This window comes from Ruditapes philippinarum, unplaced genomic scaffold, assembly GCF_026571515.1.
Source record: "Ruditapes philippinarum isolate M1 unplaced genomic scaffold, ASM2657151v2 ctg18618_1_1_1_1, whole genome shotgun sequence".
NCBI classification, from domain to species: domain Eukaryota; kingdom Metazoa; phylum Mollusca; class Bivalvia; order Venerida; family Veneridae; genus Ruditapes; species Ruditapes philippinarum.
Genome location: NW_026864790.1, coordinates 1 through 14,457, shown reverse-complemented (window position 1 = coordinate 14,457; position 14,457 = coordinate 1). Strand labels below are relative to the sequence as shown.

The following is a 14,457-nucleotide window of genomic DNA, read 5'->3' as shown; positions in this document are numbered from 1 at the left end:
TTTAAATGAAATGATTTTAGACATTAGTTTGTATGCCTTTCAGCAAATATTTTTGAAGACTGGTATTTGAACCCACTAATGTCTGTAATTCTTAATTGCTTCATTACTAATGGCATACCATTAATATAATTACTTTATGCCAGTATCATGTTTTTATGCAGCTGTATTTTTCTGGTTTCAGCAAATAAACAGTGGATCCATCCACCAGATTCCATAACAAGAGGTCATATACTTTACACAGTGAAGGTAATGTCATGTTTTAAAATATTGTGCATGATTGTATTTATACTTAACTGGTTTTGTCACATTTTAAGACATTTCAAGATGTCACCTTATATAAGACAATTCAAGATGTCATCTAATATAAGACATTTCAAGATGTCACCTAATATAAGACATTTCAAGATGTCACCTAATATAAGACATTTCAAGATGTCACCTAATATAAGACATTTCAAGATGTCACCTAATATAAGACATTTCAAGATGTCACCTAATATAAGACATTTCAAGATGTCACCTAATATAAGACATTTCAAGATGTCACCTAATATAAGACATTTCAAGAGCTGTAAGCATAGTACACATTGTCATTTTCAAGATAAAAAATTGAGGTTGAATCACTTCTAAGTCAACTAAGGTAAAGTTACTTCATGGTCATGTACTATAGGCGGCAAATTAGGTAATGCCTCTCTCTCTGGCGTGGGTTCGATCCCCAGGAGATGCTTTGGTAGTTTAGCACGGAGGAAGGTAGTCTGGTACTGGTGTAACTCTCCAGGAACGATGGTTAGGAAACTACCCGCCTATATGACTGAAATACTGAAACTACCCGCCTATATGACTGAAATACTGTTGGGAAAAGGCGTAAAATGAAACAATCAAACAAACCAACAAACAAACAGGTAATGCCTATATTAAGGTCATGTAAACAAAATTAGGTTATGTCACAGTTAAATGTCCAATTATTCTACACAATACAAGAAAAGCATTGATGCAAAGCATCAAAGGGCGACGCCAAAAGAATTTGATCCAGATTTGCACCTAAATACTTAACAAAAGATGTGTACTTTATAGCAGTACCATTACATGTGACCTGGAGGCTAGGGCCAGTTTAAGTTGAAACTTAAACCAAACTAGAAATGTGTCATCATGCCACGGATGCCCCCGCATGCAGCCAAAATTTCAGATGTTATAATATTTAGTTCCAAATTTGTTTGCACAAATAATTTTTTTCATTTTAAGTTCAAAGCCCTTAAAACTTTTCAATGTTAACACAAACCATTTTCATACAATGTTCAAGGCACTGAAATTATTCAGTCTAAACCTTTTGAAAATAGCATATCGAATTCGTATTTGTAGCCAAAATAATGGCTACATACATTTCAGTGCTGAAACTGAAAGTTCAAAATTTTTACAACATTCAAGAAAGATAAGTTTGTCCAAAATCATTGAACCACGACCAAATTCAAACTTAAACTGCTTATTCCTAAGATGTATCTATATTATTTTCAAAGTGAAAGGGATATAACTCTGCCAAAAAGTCATCCAACCATGACCAAATTCAAACTTGACCTGCCCATTCCTTTGACATATCCATATGTCAAATTTGAGTAGTTGGTAGATAATGAACAGAAACTGTAAATTTCATATTATTTTCAAAGTGAAAGGGGCATTACTCTGCCAAAAATCATTGAACCATGACCAAATTCCAACTTGGCCTGGGCATTCCAAAAAATATATCCATATGTGTCAAATTTGAGTTGAATGTGTTGTACCATTGGGGAGATAATAAACAGAAACTGAAAATTTCATATTATTTTCAAAGTGAAAGGGGCATAACTCTGCCAAAAATCATTGAACCATAACCAACTTTGAACTTGACCTGCGCATTCCTGTGACGTATCCATATGTCAAGTTTGAGTTAAAAGTGTTGTACCATTGGGGAGATAATGACTGGAACTGAAAATTTCATATTATTTCCAAAGTGAAAGGGGCATAACTCTGCCAAAATCATTGAACCATGACCAAATTCGAACTTGACCTGTATTTTCTCACGACATATCCATATGTCAAATTTGAGTTGAATGTGTTGTACTGTTGGGGAGATAATGAACGGAAACTGAAAATTTCATATTATTTTCAAAGTAAAAGGGGGCATAACTCTGCAAAAATCATCGAACCATGACCAAATTCGAACTTGATCTGTATTTTCTCATGACATATCCATATGTAAAGTTTGAGTTGAATGTGTTGTACCATTGGGGAGATAATGAACGGAAACTGAAAATTTCATATTATTTTAAAGTAAAAGGGGCATAACTCTGCCAAAAATCATCAAACCATGACCAAATTCGAACTTGACCTGTATTTTCTCACGACATATCCATATGTCAAATTTGAGTTGAATGTGTGCAACCGTTACTAAGATAATGAACGGAAACTGATGATGACGGAATGACGGAATGACGGAAGGACGGAATGACGGAAGGACGGAACAGGGTAACACTATATGCCCCGGCCATTACATGGCGAGGGCATAAAAAGAATAGACTCTGTCTTGCCAAGATGCAAAGACAATTTATAGTCAATTAAGCAATCTTATAAGACTCATGCTATAAGAAAGAATTTCTTCAGATTTATTTTACGAGACACAAGGATTCCTGAGTCATCAGCATATAATCACAGGCACGAGTATCGGACCTGGGAAGAAAAAATATGACCAGATGACCAGATTGATAAAAAAAACTGTGTTTATAAAAACCAGAAAAAAAATGTAAATAATGATCCCCTTTAAAAATATACTATCTACTTGAAGTATATTTTTAAAGGGGGTCATTATTTACATTTTATTTTGTTTGTTGACACTTTTAAGATGAACACAGGTTTTTTTTATCAATGCTGGCCATTATTTTTTCTACCCAGGTCTGATACTCGTGCCTGTGCATTATAAATAAAGCTTATTGCTTAGGGTTGAAGACATGTCATTGACATATATTAGACATAAAAGAGGACCTTAAATGAACATCAGGGGGACACCATAGGTACTCAGAGCAGTAGTAGAATGAGTGTCAGCCACATCCACCAGCTGCGGTCTATCAGAGATAAGACTTAAACCATGTAAGAATGTCATTATATATGGCAGATGCTTGAAGTTTCATGAAGAAGAAGAAAAACAACTTCTTCATGTGCAGTATAGTGTGTTCAACTGTATCAAATGCCTTTTGTAGATCTAAAAGTATCATGCAATACTGCCTTTGTCCATTTCAAATAATGCAATCTGTTAAATGAATCAAACATGTGTCAATTGAAAAACCACTTCTAAACCCTGACTGAAACTGTCTGACCATGACTCGAACCCATGACTTTCAGAAGACCAACTGAGCTATCCGGCCGGCTACACATTTTCTCTTTAATAATGAAACAGTTCTAAACCACAACATATTTCCCCCACTATATCGATTTGTGTCCGTGAATTTCTTATGTTACAGAGCATAGGAAATTGAACTCATGCTTATATGCAGTCACAGATTGAGAAAAAACTTTGAGCTTGACTAGAACTCAAACCTGTGACCAACATAAGAAATTTTATGAAGGCTGATTTGTATTTTGCATCAAGGGCAACGGGCAAAAACATGAAAATGCAACAAACAAAACCACTTTGTGGTAGATTGTATTTTCATGTTTTCATCTGGCGCCCGTTACTTTTTGTACTATGTTGGTTTTCATGTGGCACAAATTACCCACTATAAATTTAGTGCACAAATTTATTCAAGGGCAAGTAACAATCTACTCTATGTACAGTCTGTTGTCGGGTTGACTCAGGAGACCTGGAGGTTGAGACCGGTGTCCCTTCATTACAAATAGATAAGACAGAAGCTGTCCTTTTCAAACTATGCACATGTTAGAAAAAAAATAGAATAACTATTCAGAATATGATTTTTTGAGACTTTATTAATTATATTGCTTGATCCAAGTTTAAGGACATTTTCAATCAATACATGTTTTATCATTTATAACTTTAAATGAAAGTCTCATCCCTTTAATAATAATGACATAACTGTATCTCTTTAAATGCAGAAAAAATTAATAAGTCTCAACATATCAATATACTACAGTCTAAGATATACATGTATGCACATAACATTAATAATTCCCAGTTTATATTAAATAAATATGAAATCCTAACATTAACATTAACATGCTTTTGATGACCTTACAAACTGGTGAATTATATACAACAAAATAGTATTATAAGTAATACCTAAGATAGACAGAAAAACAACAAATAATTTAGTAAACATGAGTTACTTCCCCTTAAAAATAGAGAAAACCTGAAACCCAAAAAGAACACCCTAAACAGCAAAATTATGAAATGCTGCATGCTCAGTTTTATTAAGCCATGCAAATTAATGCTAAAGTATTCATAAAAAATAGATGGCCATGTGACAGCAGTAATTGCAGAAAATCGGATAGCTTTCAACATCCGGATACTGGTACACTTTGTAAAAACAACCATTCTGCGCAACAGATAAATGTAATAAGGATAAAATCAATAGAATAATTGTTTACAACAGTTCCATTACCTATCCTTATACTCAATTGCAGGTGAACTTTCTTCTTGTAGGAAAATTTTGAAAATGTATAAATGAATGAATGAACTGATATGGCCTAAATCTAGACCACAACGATATTCGAAATCCGGGTTTTAGTATTGTCAATAAAACTAAGGGACAAGCTGTTAAACTTAACCTGCAATTTCGTGAAAATAATATCACAATGCACATGCTTTTTAGCTCGACTTTTCTATGAAAAGGGGAGCTATCCTACTCGCCCCGGCGTCGGCGTTAGCGTTAGCGTTGGCGTCACACCTTGGTTAAGTTTTTCGTACCACCCCACTTTATTTCAGAAGTATTACAAGTATGGCTTTGAAACTTACCATACTTGTTCACCATCATAACCTCCATCTACAGACAAGAGTACATAACTCTGTCAAGGTTTTTGACAGAATTATGGCCCTTTTTTGACTTAGAAAGTGTATTGAGCTTGGTTAAGTTTTTTGTACCACCTCACTTTATTTCAAAACCATTGGAGGTATTGCTTTGAAACTGACCATACTTGTTTACCATCACGACCTTCATCAACAGACAAGAGGACATAACTCTGTCAAGGTTTTTGCCAGAATTATGCCCCTTTTTGACTTAGAAAATACATTGAATATGGGTAAAATCCACTTATTGCCTTAACCCTTTGAGATATTGCTTTGAAACTTTTAATGCTATTTCACATCATTACCCCCATCTGTACGCAAGAGAAGGTAACTCTGTCAAGGATTTGTTTTAAAAATTAAGGCCTTTTATCGACTTAGAATCTTGGTTAAGTTTTTAGTACCAGTCCACTTTTTGACTGAACTGTTTGAGATATTAATTTGAAAGTTGGAATACTTGTTTACCATCATGGTCCCAAAACATGGGCAGGAGAAGGTAATTCTGTTAAGGATTTTATTTGAATTATGGCCCTTTTTGACTTAGAAACTCAGTTAAGATTTTCATTCTTGTCCACTTGTTGACTTAACCATTTGAGATATTACTTTGGAAGTTGGAGTTCTTATGTGCCATCATGAGACCTATCTGTAAGCAAGAGAAGATAACTCTGTGAAAATGTTTCTTGATTTGTACTTAGAAATTCCTAGTTAAAGTCTTGTGTGCCCTTAACTGTCAAAGTTTTGTTTTATAGGCAAGCACTAAAAAAGTCGAGCGCGCTGTCCTTCTGACAGCTCTTGTTACATAAAGTTATTAAATACAAATATAACAACACATTTGTTTACTTGATTTTTACGAATCAAAATCAAACTAATTAACACAACATGAAATTAACTGCTAATAATAACAGCTCCTTCCATAGGCAAAAATAAAAAGCATTCCATAATAGACGACGCCACTCACCGGCGTCGCCAAAAATGTCACAGTGTCACAGTTATGGCAAGATATACTTTACACAACAAAACAAGTGTCACAGTTTCATCAATGTATTTTTCACAACAAAATAAATGTCACATTTGTGGCAGTATATAATACTTTACACAATTTATAATACAGGCGTCACAGATTTATGTCACTATACTTTACACTATAAATTGAGCATCACATTAAAATGTCTATATACTAAATTACACAATAAAAACAAGCATCACAGCAATGTCAATAGATTTATACAAAAAAACAAGTGTAACATATACATCAATAAACTTTACACAGTAAAACAAGTGTCACAGTTTGGACAATATACTTTTACACAATAAAAGAAATGTAATTTTTCAAACTAAACAAAATATTAAAACTGCATGGATCAAATGTAAATAAGCTTATAAACTGGTGGGCCTGCTGCTTAAGTAAATTCTTTTGTCATAAATATGATTTTTTCCTCATTAATATCATTCGTACAGGTATATGACTTTGTATAGTATAAAACAAATAAACACTTTTATTTATTTCTTCACTATCAATACAAAATTGCCTAAATTGCCATTCGTAAAATGAAATATTTTATATCAGGACATCTTTGGATATCTTCCGGGTTATCAAAGTTGTCTTGTATATGAAACAGCTTGTTGTTACGTGAAGTGTGACTATTGAACCAGTAACATGTGACCTTAAAACGTATATAAGTATATACAATGTAAAATTATCTAGTATAGGATTTAATATGATATTTTAATGCTATATGTTTAAACAACGATGATAACAGACTTGTTTTTTGTTTGCTTTCTGTTTGGTTTTAACATTGACAGTGTATTATGGACATAATTATGGCAACTTCCCAACTTCACTAGTGGAGGAAGACCTCAAGTGCCACTCTGTGTATTATTTTAGTTCCATAAACTAGTTAAATAGCTTTCTAATATAAGGGAATCTGAAAGTCCATGCAAAGATTTGAACCCACATCAATAAGGAGCAAGTGGTTTGAAGTCAACAACCTTTCAAGTGGTTTGACTTCATATCAACAACCTTTAAACCACTCGGCCACAGACAACCCCATACATAACTTGTACTATAAGTATAGCCTTTCCACGACTGACCCTCTTTTTCGGACGGACACCCGAAACTTTTTAAACGGGCACATTCTTTCAAACCCTAAAAGCGGGGTCTGAATTGATGAAGGAAACCCGAAACGTTATAAAACGTGTGTTTTTTCAACAGTCTTAAAAACTGTAACGGAAATCAGCGTAAAATAATTAAGTAAAGTCTTATAAAGTGTAGTTTCTGATAAATCTTATGCATAAAATTAATATGGTTCAGACTTTCTTGCGAACGAGGAATAAACCGTATTTCAACGATATGGTTGTCCATCGTTAATATTGAAAACACCGTCATTTTACATTATGGGGATATGTGTTTGTTTGCTGTGAAATAAAAATCTCAGATAATTATAAATGCACATTTTGATGAAAATATGTTTTACTACGTTACGGGTCATTATGCGGTATAGATAAATATGAAATCCACTATGTGTCAAACCGTAAATGAGAAGTTACCGTTAAATGACTGAATTGTAGAATTTCGTAAACATGATTAATCTAATAAGCAATAATTAATCATCTTGTCTTTAGAAAAATGTCATAAATAAGGTTTTGACAATTAAGACAAACATATAGGTAGAAACATGTTTTAGAAGCCTTATTATTAGTTAAATAGACAAATGCATGGTTGAAATAAGTTAGTATTTGTAGCTTACTTTACCTAAGATTGATTTGAACTAAATTACCAATTTTATTTTCCATTAATGTGATTAATAAACGATCAGTGACACTCTAAAACCGATATTTATAAAAATGACATAGTACTTTTAAAAAAACTTCTTAAAACATTTATTTTATTTACCGTCTTTTGAAAAATGCTTTCAAAGTAGCTAATGCAAAATAATGTGATGAAAATATTGCCGGGTTTCCTACGACAAAACAATATCCGCTTTTGAGAATAAAAAATTTTGACACGTTTTATTACGTTTTGGGTGTTCTTTCGTAAAATAGGGTCGGCCTCTTGAGAAACGAAAAAACGATACGTTTAAATATGTTACTGTCGCGGAAAGGATATAGAATCAGCCTTGGGTAAATTTTTTATGGAAACTCACAGCCATGGAGGTTGAGAGTAGCCACACTGTTCATCTATGCAGCTTAGCCAGACTTGTTTATGTATTTTGATACTGAAATGAAATCCCTTAAAACAAGTAGGGTTAGAGTGTAATGGGTGTGCTCTGTCCTGTAAAAAGAATAAGTATTGTTGCTATGAAAATTTCTCAATTAAGACAAAAAATTCTAATGTTGCAAAAAGTGCCAGAAATAGCTACAAATAATAGATGTAGATTAGGAAATAAGAGTATTACATATCAGTATGATAGTGTTCTGCAGTATGTCACAGTATGCAGTACTTGTCATGTGACATTCAATACCCTAGTCACAATGTTTTTATGTTTGTTTGCCCTGTGTTGTCTGGGATATATAATACACTGCCATAATCTTGACATTGTGGGTTCGACTCCCGGCCTGGCCAACTAAAATTACTAATCAGTCTTTCGGATTAGACTTTTAATTGAGGTCCTGTGTATGAGTGCTTAAACACTAAAAGAAACAGGAGAAGCTGCTGGAATTTTGGGTATCTTTCTGTAACTGTATCTTGAACTATCGGTATCCTCCAAAATCTAAAATGACTAGTACTGTTCTGGAGGACTCGCCCATAAGGGCAACCAGTGGCCAGTATAAATAAACTCAAATACAGGCACAAGCCAAAGTATTATGAGATGTTTTTAGTTAATTTTTAAGAATTGTGTATTCCTAAATTGACTGTACATAATATTCCTAATATATGTACATGCACTTATGATTAAGAATAACATGATTGTTTATATTTTACTTTTTTGTTAGAGCACTTTTTATTTTCAAGTATTCCTTCCAAAATAGTTTGTACTTTACTGTACTTTTATTATTGTGGTCATTTAATTGCGGACTTTGTTACATGGTTCAGATGTGAGTAATACAGGCGTTAGTTAGCTTGAGAAATCTTTTACAATCCTGTATTGATAAAATTAACAAAAATGTGATTATGAACAAGGGTACATATAAAGTACACATTGTTTAAATTCAGCATATCTGTTATTATGTAAGATCATAGAGAAATTATGAAAGAGACAAAGGGGATTTAGTTGTAATCAAATCAGTGATAAATATACAAGTCATAAGTTATATGTATATCTATTTTATTGAATTATTTTCAACTCCTTAGAAGAGCATTTCTCTCAGATCTCAATGTTTACCACCAGAAGTTAAGCTCTATGCCAGGGCTGCAGATCCATACATTCTTTACTTTTGATTGGTTAATGTAACCCTTAATAACTTTGATGAAATTTCTTAAATGGACATGATTGTCCAGCTTTGATATTTAAAATTGGAAAATTAATTTTCTTGATTCTGGGGATACCAAGATAAACATAACAGTTACGTAGCCAACAGCATAGAGCTTTGCCAGACTGTATGAAAGTGTAGGCTGGCCTGGCCCTGTCGTGGCACTAAGGGCCAATCACTTTGGGTTCCAGGAGGGTAATGGTTAAATACTTTGATATTGAAAGCTCTGTAATTAGTAATTGACTTCCAAATTCCAAACAGGGCATTGTCCTTTCAACACAACTAGAATGATAAAGGTTAAGTAAATAATGGATGTAGCCAGTGGAAAAATAAATACATATAATTTTGTTTTTTATTGTTTTGCAATAATATGACAGAAAAAATAAGTTGTTATTTTAGTGATAAATTTAGAGATATTTTGACCTACAGGGGTTGAGTAATGGACACTTTTGAATGTAGATCTTGTATTGATAGTTGATTACTTGGTTGATTTTTCAGACAGTTACTATGGTAGATGAAGGGGAGATAATTTTGTCTGATCTGGAGAAACCCCTTAAGGCTACATTGCATTAGTCTATGTTTTAAAGTAGAATGTATAGCAAGATGATAAAATGGTTTTAAGATTGTTTATTTGTTTACTTGTTGAATTCATTTCTTTGATAAATGTTGTAAGAGACAGTCTTTAAAGTGTGCCAGTTTTGGTCTTAAAACAGCAATTAATTCAATGTAATGCACAGCACTTAGTAGTCTGCATTTTTAGCCTGTCTATTCGGAGAGTAGGGCTCAGGCATTGATGTTGGCATTGACATCACATTTTGTTTAGTTTTTGCATGAAAGTTAATATCTCCAAAACTACTGAAGGGAAACACACTTATTTGAAAGCAAAATAGGAGATATCTATCCCATAAGGCCCATAACTCTGTCCGAACTTGAGCCCTTTTTGAACTTTAAAAAATACATTCTCCAGGCTCTTGTTTTACTGATACTGATTACTGACAGCTCTAGTATGATAAAAGGTCTATGTCTATAAAATTAAATATATCTCCAAATCCTGTTGTGGTCTCCTATATATATTTGAAACAAACATGTTTGTTTTTATTTCAAACTCTACTATTTTTTGTTTACAGTTTGATATATATGTTTACAGTTTTGCATTTTTTGTGTTTACAGTTTTAAGTTTTAATATTTTTATAGACTTTCTTTATATGTTTACAGTTTTATGGAGAATGTGAGGTTGAATCACCAAAAGGTACAGATGTTGTGAAAGATGCTATACGTAAACGAAAGGTATATCTTATATTTCAATAATGACAATAATATTAACCCTGTGCCACCCACCACCAGTTAATAGTCAAAGTTTGCCCATTCAGTTAGCTCAGTAGGCAGTGCTAGATTGTTGGACTTTGGGTTTTGTGAGAAGGGCACATGTTTTTTCTGTTGCTTTTTTTTTGTACTATTTTCAAATGTTTCCAAATCTTTGTGATAAAACAGCTTAGAACTGGTTAAAAAATCCATGTGCACTTACATTATGACTGTTTCAGCTTGCCATTAATTTTAAGTTCTGGAATACTATTAAAAGCCCAGTTAATGAAACATTAAAAATTAAAGAACAGTAAAATTATATTAATAGGGCAAAACTAGTCACTACCTTCATGCAGTCTGTAGACTGCTTGATTTTTTTATATATAATAGTCTGACATCCCTTAAAATTTTAATGGATTGTTCCATTTTGAAAGCTGGACAAGTCCATTATTCAAATACTAAATGTCTTACTGAAATGGTATTTTGTATGACATTTAAAACAGACTTGTTGATGGAATGGCAATATCCTCTTGATTTATGATATTAAAACAAATATTTTACCAACAAAAATTATACAGCTGAGAATGTTAAAGGGGCATGCCTCCACAGACATGATCTATGAAAATTTTGAAAAAATAGTAAAAGAAATTTTGAATCACTAAAGTAATTTCAGCTAGCATAACTTATAAATATGGTCAATATGAATTATCTTCAGATGTGTCAAAATAAACAAAAAATATTGCTTACTGTGTTAGTAACATTTATAATGATAATTATGGCAACTTCAGGCCAATTTTGTACATCTTGTCTTATGAATTATGCATTTAATATTTTCACGTTTTGTTGAACTCGTAGTTGAACTCTTAGAACTTGTAATATAATTTTCCACAGTTTGATTCATTGAAAATTTATTCACTTATTTTTAGGCAGACACATTTCAGATTTTCTTAACCCTTTACCTTATGGATTTGCCCTGCTTAGAACAATCCTGAATCAAAGTGGATCTTTGTTTCAAAATACAAAAATTGAGCGACTTACAGTATAGACCCTGCTAGGACTGTACAGTAGTTCAGGCCGGCCTGGCTCTATACTGGTACCATAGGCTACTCATTTTCTGTTCAGGCTATTAAGTATTAATTAGTATGATACATGTACAAGGTTTTAAATACTGGTATAAGATATTTTAGTCATGCTTTATAATATGATGCAAGATTGAAGTGGGTAATTAGAAATAACATGACTTTCTTCTTTCCCATCTTTTGCCTCTTACAATGGTATCATAAATAAATGACAAATTTCCGTCATGATAAAATACAAGAATTGTATACTGTTGTAAAGCATGCCTCCTGGATCATGTAGTGGGAAATAATAAAAATTGTCAAGGGCTTTCTGTGAAATTTTCGTATTCAATGAAGTCAAGGAGGAAGTTCATCTTTTTCACAATAAGTGTTAAAAAGAACCAATCATGCCCATTTTAAACCAATAAAAAAGCCGGATATTGCAATGTAAATGAGGTACATTGTACATGTACATAGACACATTGTTTTATGATCTGGACTGTTTTTCGCCAAGAGAAAATTTAGTGCATTGATAATTAACTTTAATGTTTGATAGTGCATGCCTGTGTTGAATTGTATACATTGTATGTACAATCAATTATATGAACACTTTGATAATACGGTGAAAAAATTGATATGTAAAATATTTAGGACATTTGTGTTATATAACTCAAGTGTGACGCTATCATAAATTATGATAATTTGTTATTTTACAGTCACACCTTGAAATTATATGAAAGGCATAGATATTTTTGATACCTTGCAAATTTAATATGAAACTATCCATATACCTCTTCTTATGATATTATCAATAATTAATTATGATAATTTTTCACATACCCGTGCAGCTTTTATGACTCCATAAAAATGGTATGGCACGGCTGTGCATATGTATTGTTATGACATCATTTGCTTTATTAAACATAGCGTAAAAGCTTGCTAAATGTTATCATTACACTAAAGTATCATCAATGAAAAAATGATGATTTTAAAATACTATATTTGTGAAGGTTCATTACTGAATTTACATTGCACTTGGTGAATAAAAAAATATTTACTGAGCCAGAGGCTTGCATAATATAATTTTATTTAAATCTTTCATTCAGTATTGAACTTACACTTAAACAAGATGATAGTCATTTAAACTTATTTTACAGTTTAATAATAATTAACATTTTAATTTTTTTACAGTTTTATAAGACAATACATGTACATATTGAATTTTACAATTTAACAAGATCAAACATATTAATATATTTTACAGTTCAACAAGACTATACGAAAGACTGAAGGTCAGAAGACTCCAAAAGTAGAATTATCAATATCAGTGGATGGTGTGACCATACAAGAACCAAAGACTAAAGTAAGTATAACAGATTGCAGAAAAAAATAAGACATTATAAAAATCTTTTTCCATGATCAACTCCTAAATTTCTGAAAGGATTTCATTCAAACTTTCAAAAAATGATTGACATCAAGTATTGTGGTACTTTAATTTGATCCTTTTTGGCAGAATTATGGCCCTTTTTTTTCCTCGTAAAGTAATATTTGCAGAATACCTAATTTGTATCAAATTGCTGTCACTTGTTAGCTAGACTACCGGTATTTGAAAAATAGTGAGAGCTACCGTATGTACAAAATGTACTCACTCTGACACACTTTGGTTAGGTTTTTCCCTGTAAGTTGGTATCTCCAAAGCTACTGTAGAGAATTGATTGAAATTTCACACACTTGTTTTCTGTGAGTTTGGAACATAATGGACACAGGTCCTACAACTCTAAGAAACCTTTTTATGGTTATGCCCTTTTTATTACTATCAAGCTCTGAGAAAAGTCAAGGGTGCTGGCTAACTGACAGCTCTTGTTTAAGCTATATTCATTAAATATTGAAACATCAAGGTTTCAATGATAAAGATTGGCCTATGCCATAAGAGTTTTACCCTGCTTGACTGTTTCAAGAGTTACAACCCTTGCTTTCATTCTTGTAATTTGCAGCAGACATAACTGTGAAGTAATTATGATTAAAGCAATCATGTTAAAATTTCCTCTAGTATAGTTGTTTACTAGACAAGATATATGCTATGATACACTTGACATTTGATGAAGAGTAGGGTCTTAATTACGTCCTGTATAAATGATGAAACAATTAACAATGTCATTTTAACATAATGAATTAAAATTTTCATTAGATGAATTAAAAGAAAATTGTCCTAGAGAGATTATATTTTTGTTAGAATACTTTGATAAATAATGACTTTTTAATACTGGTGCCAACTGGCATATCTGTGCAGAGTGTTGCCCACTCAAAGCATTTTGATAATTATTTAAATAATAAAGGATAGTTTTTACTTTTAATCAAAGCAGTGCCTAAGACATTTTTTTTCAATCACAATAATGGTTATTCTGCCTTATATGCGCTGAAATTGCCTTTATTATGTCATTTTATGATCAGAAATGTGAATTTTCACTATAACTTTTTTTCAAGACCAAAATTAATGTTTGCATAGAGAAACCACTTTCTCCAGTAGTAAATCAACATTAGAAACATTATATTTGAACTGATAAATATAACATAGCTGTAAAATTGACTGTTACAACATTTACAGCATAAACTCTAATAAAGGATCAAAGAAAATCTAAAAGGATCAAAGAAAATCTAAAAGGATCAAAGAAAATCAGTAGCCTGATTCTGAAACTAAGTATT

The 14,457-nt window shown here is 32.2% G+C and overlaps 1 protein-coding gene across 1 annotated transcript; it reads left to right on the top strand.

Annotated features, from left to right (window-relative positions):
- Window positions 1-81: 81 nt before the first annotated feature.
- Window positions 82-13,117, top strand: LOC132726789 (PTB domain-containing engulfment adapter protein 1-like; the record flags this gene model as incomplete). Its single annotated transcript, XM_060712156.1, has 3 exons — window positions 82-246; window positions 10,610-10,681; window positions 13,019-13,117. Coding segments are annotated over exons 1-3 (270 nt in total), but the record flags the coding sequence as incomplete, so codon positions are not given.
- Between the last annotated feature and the right edge of the window lie 1,340 nt (window positions 13,118-14,457).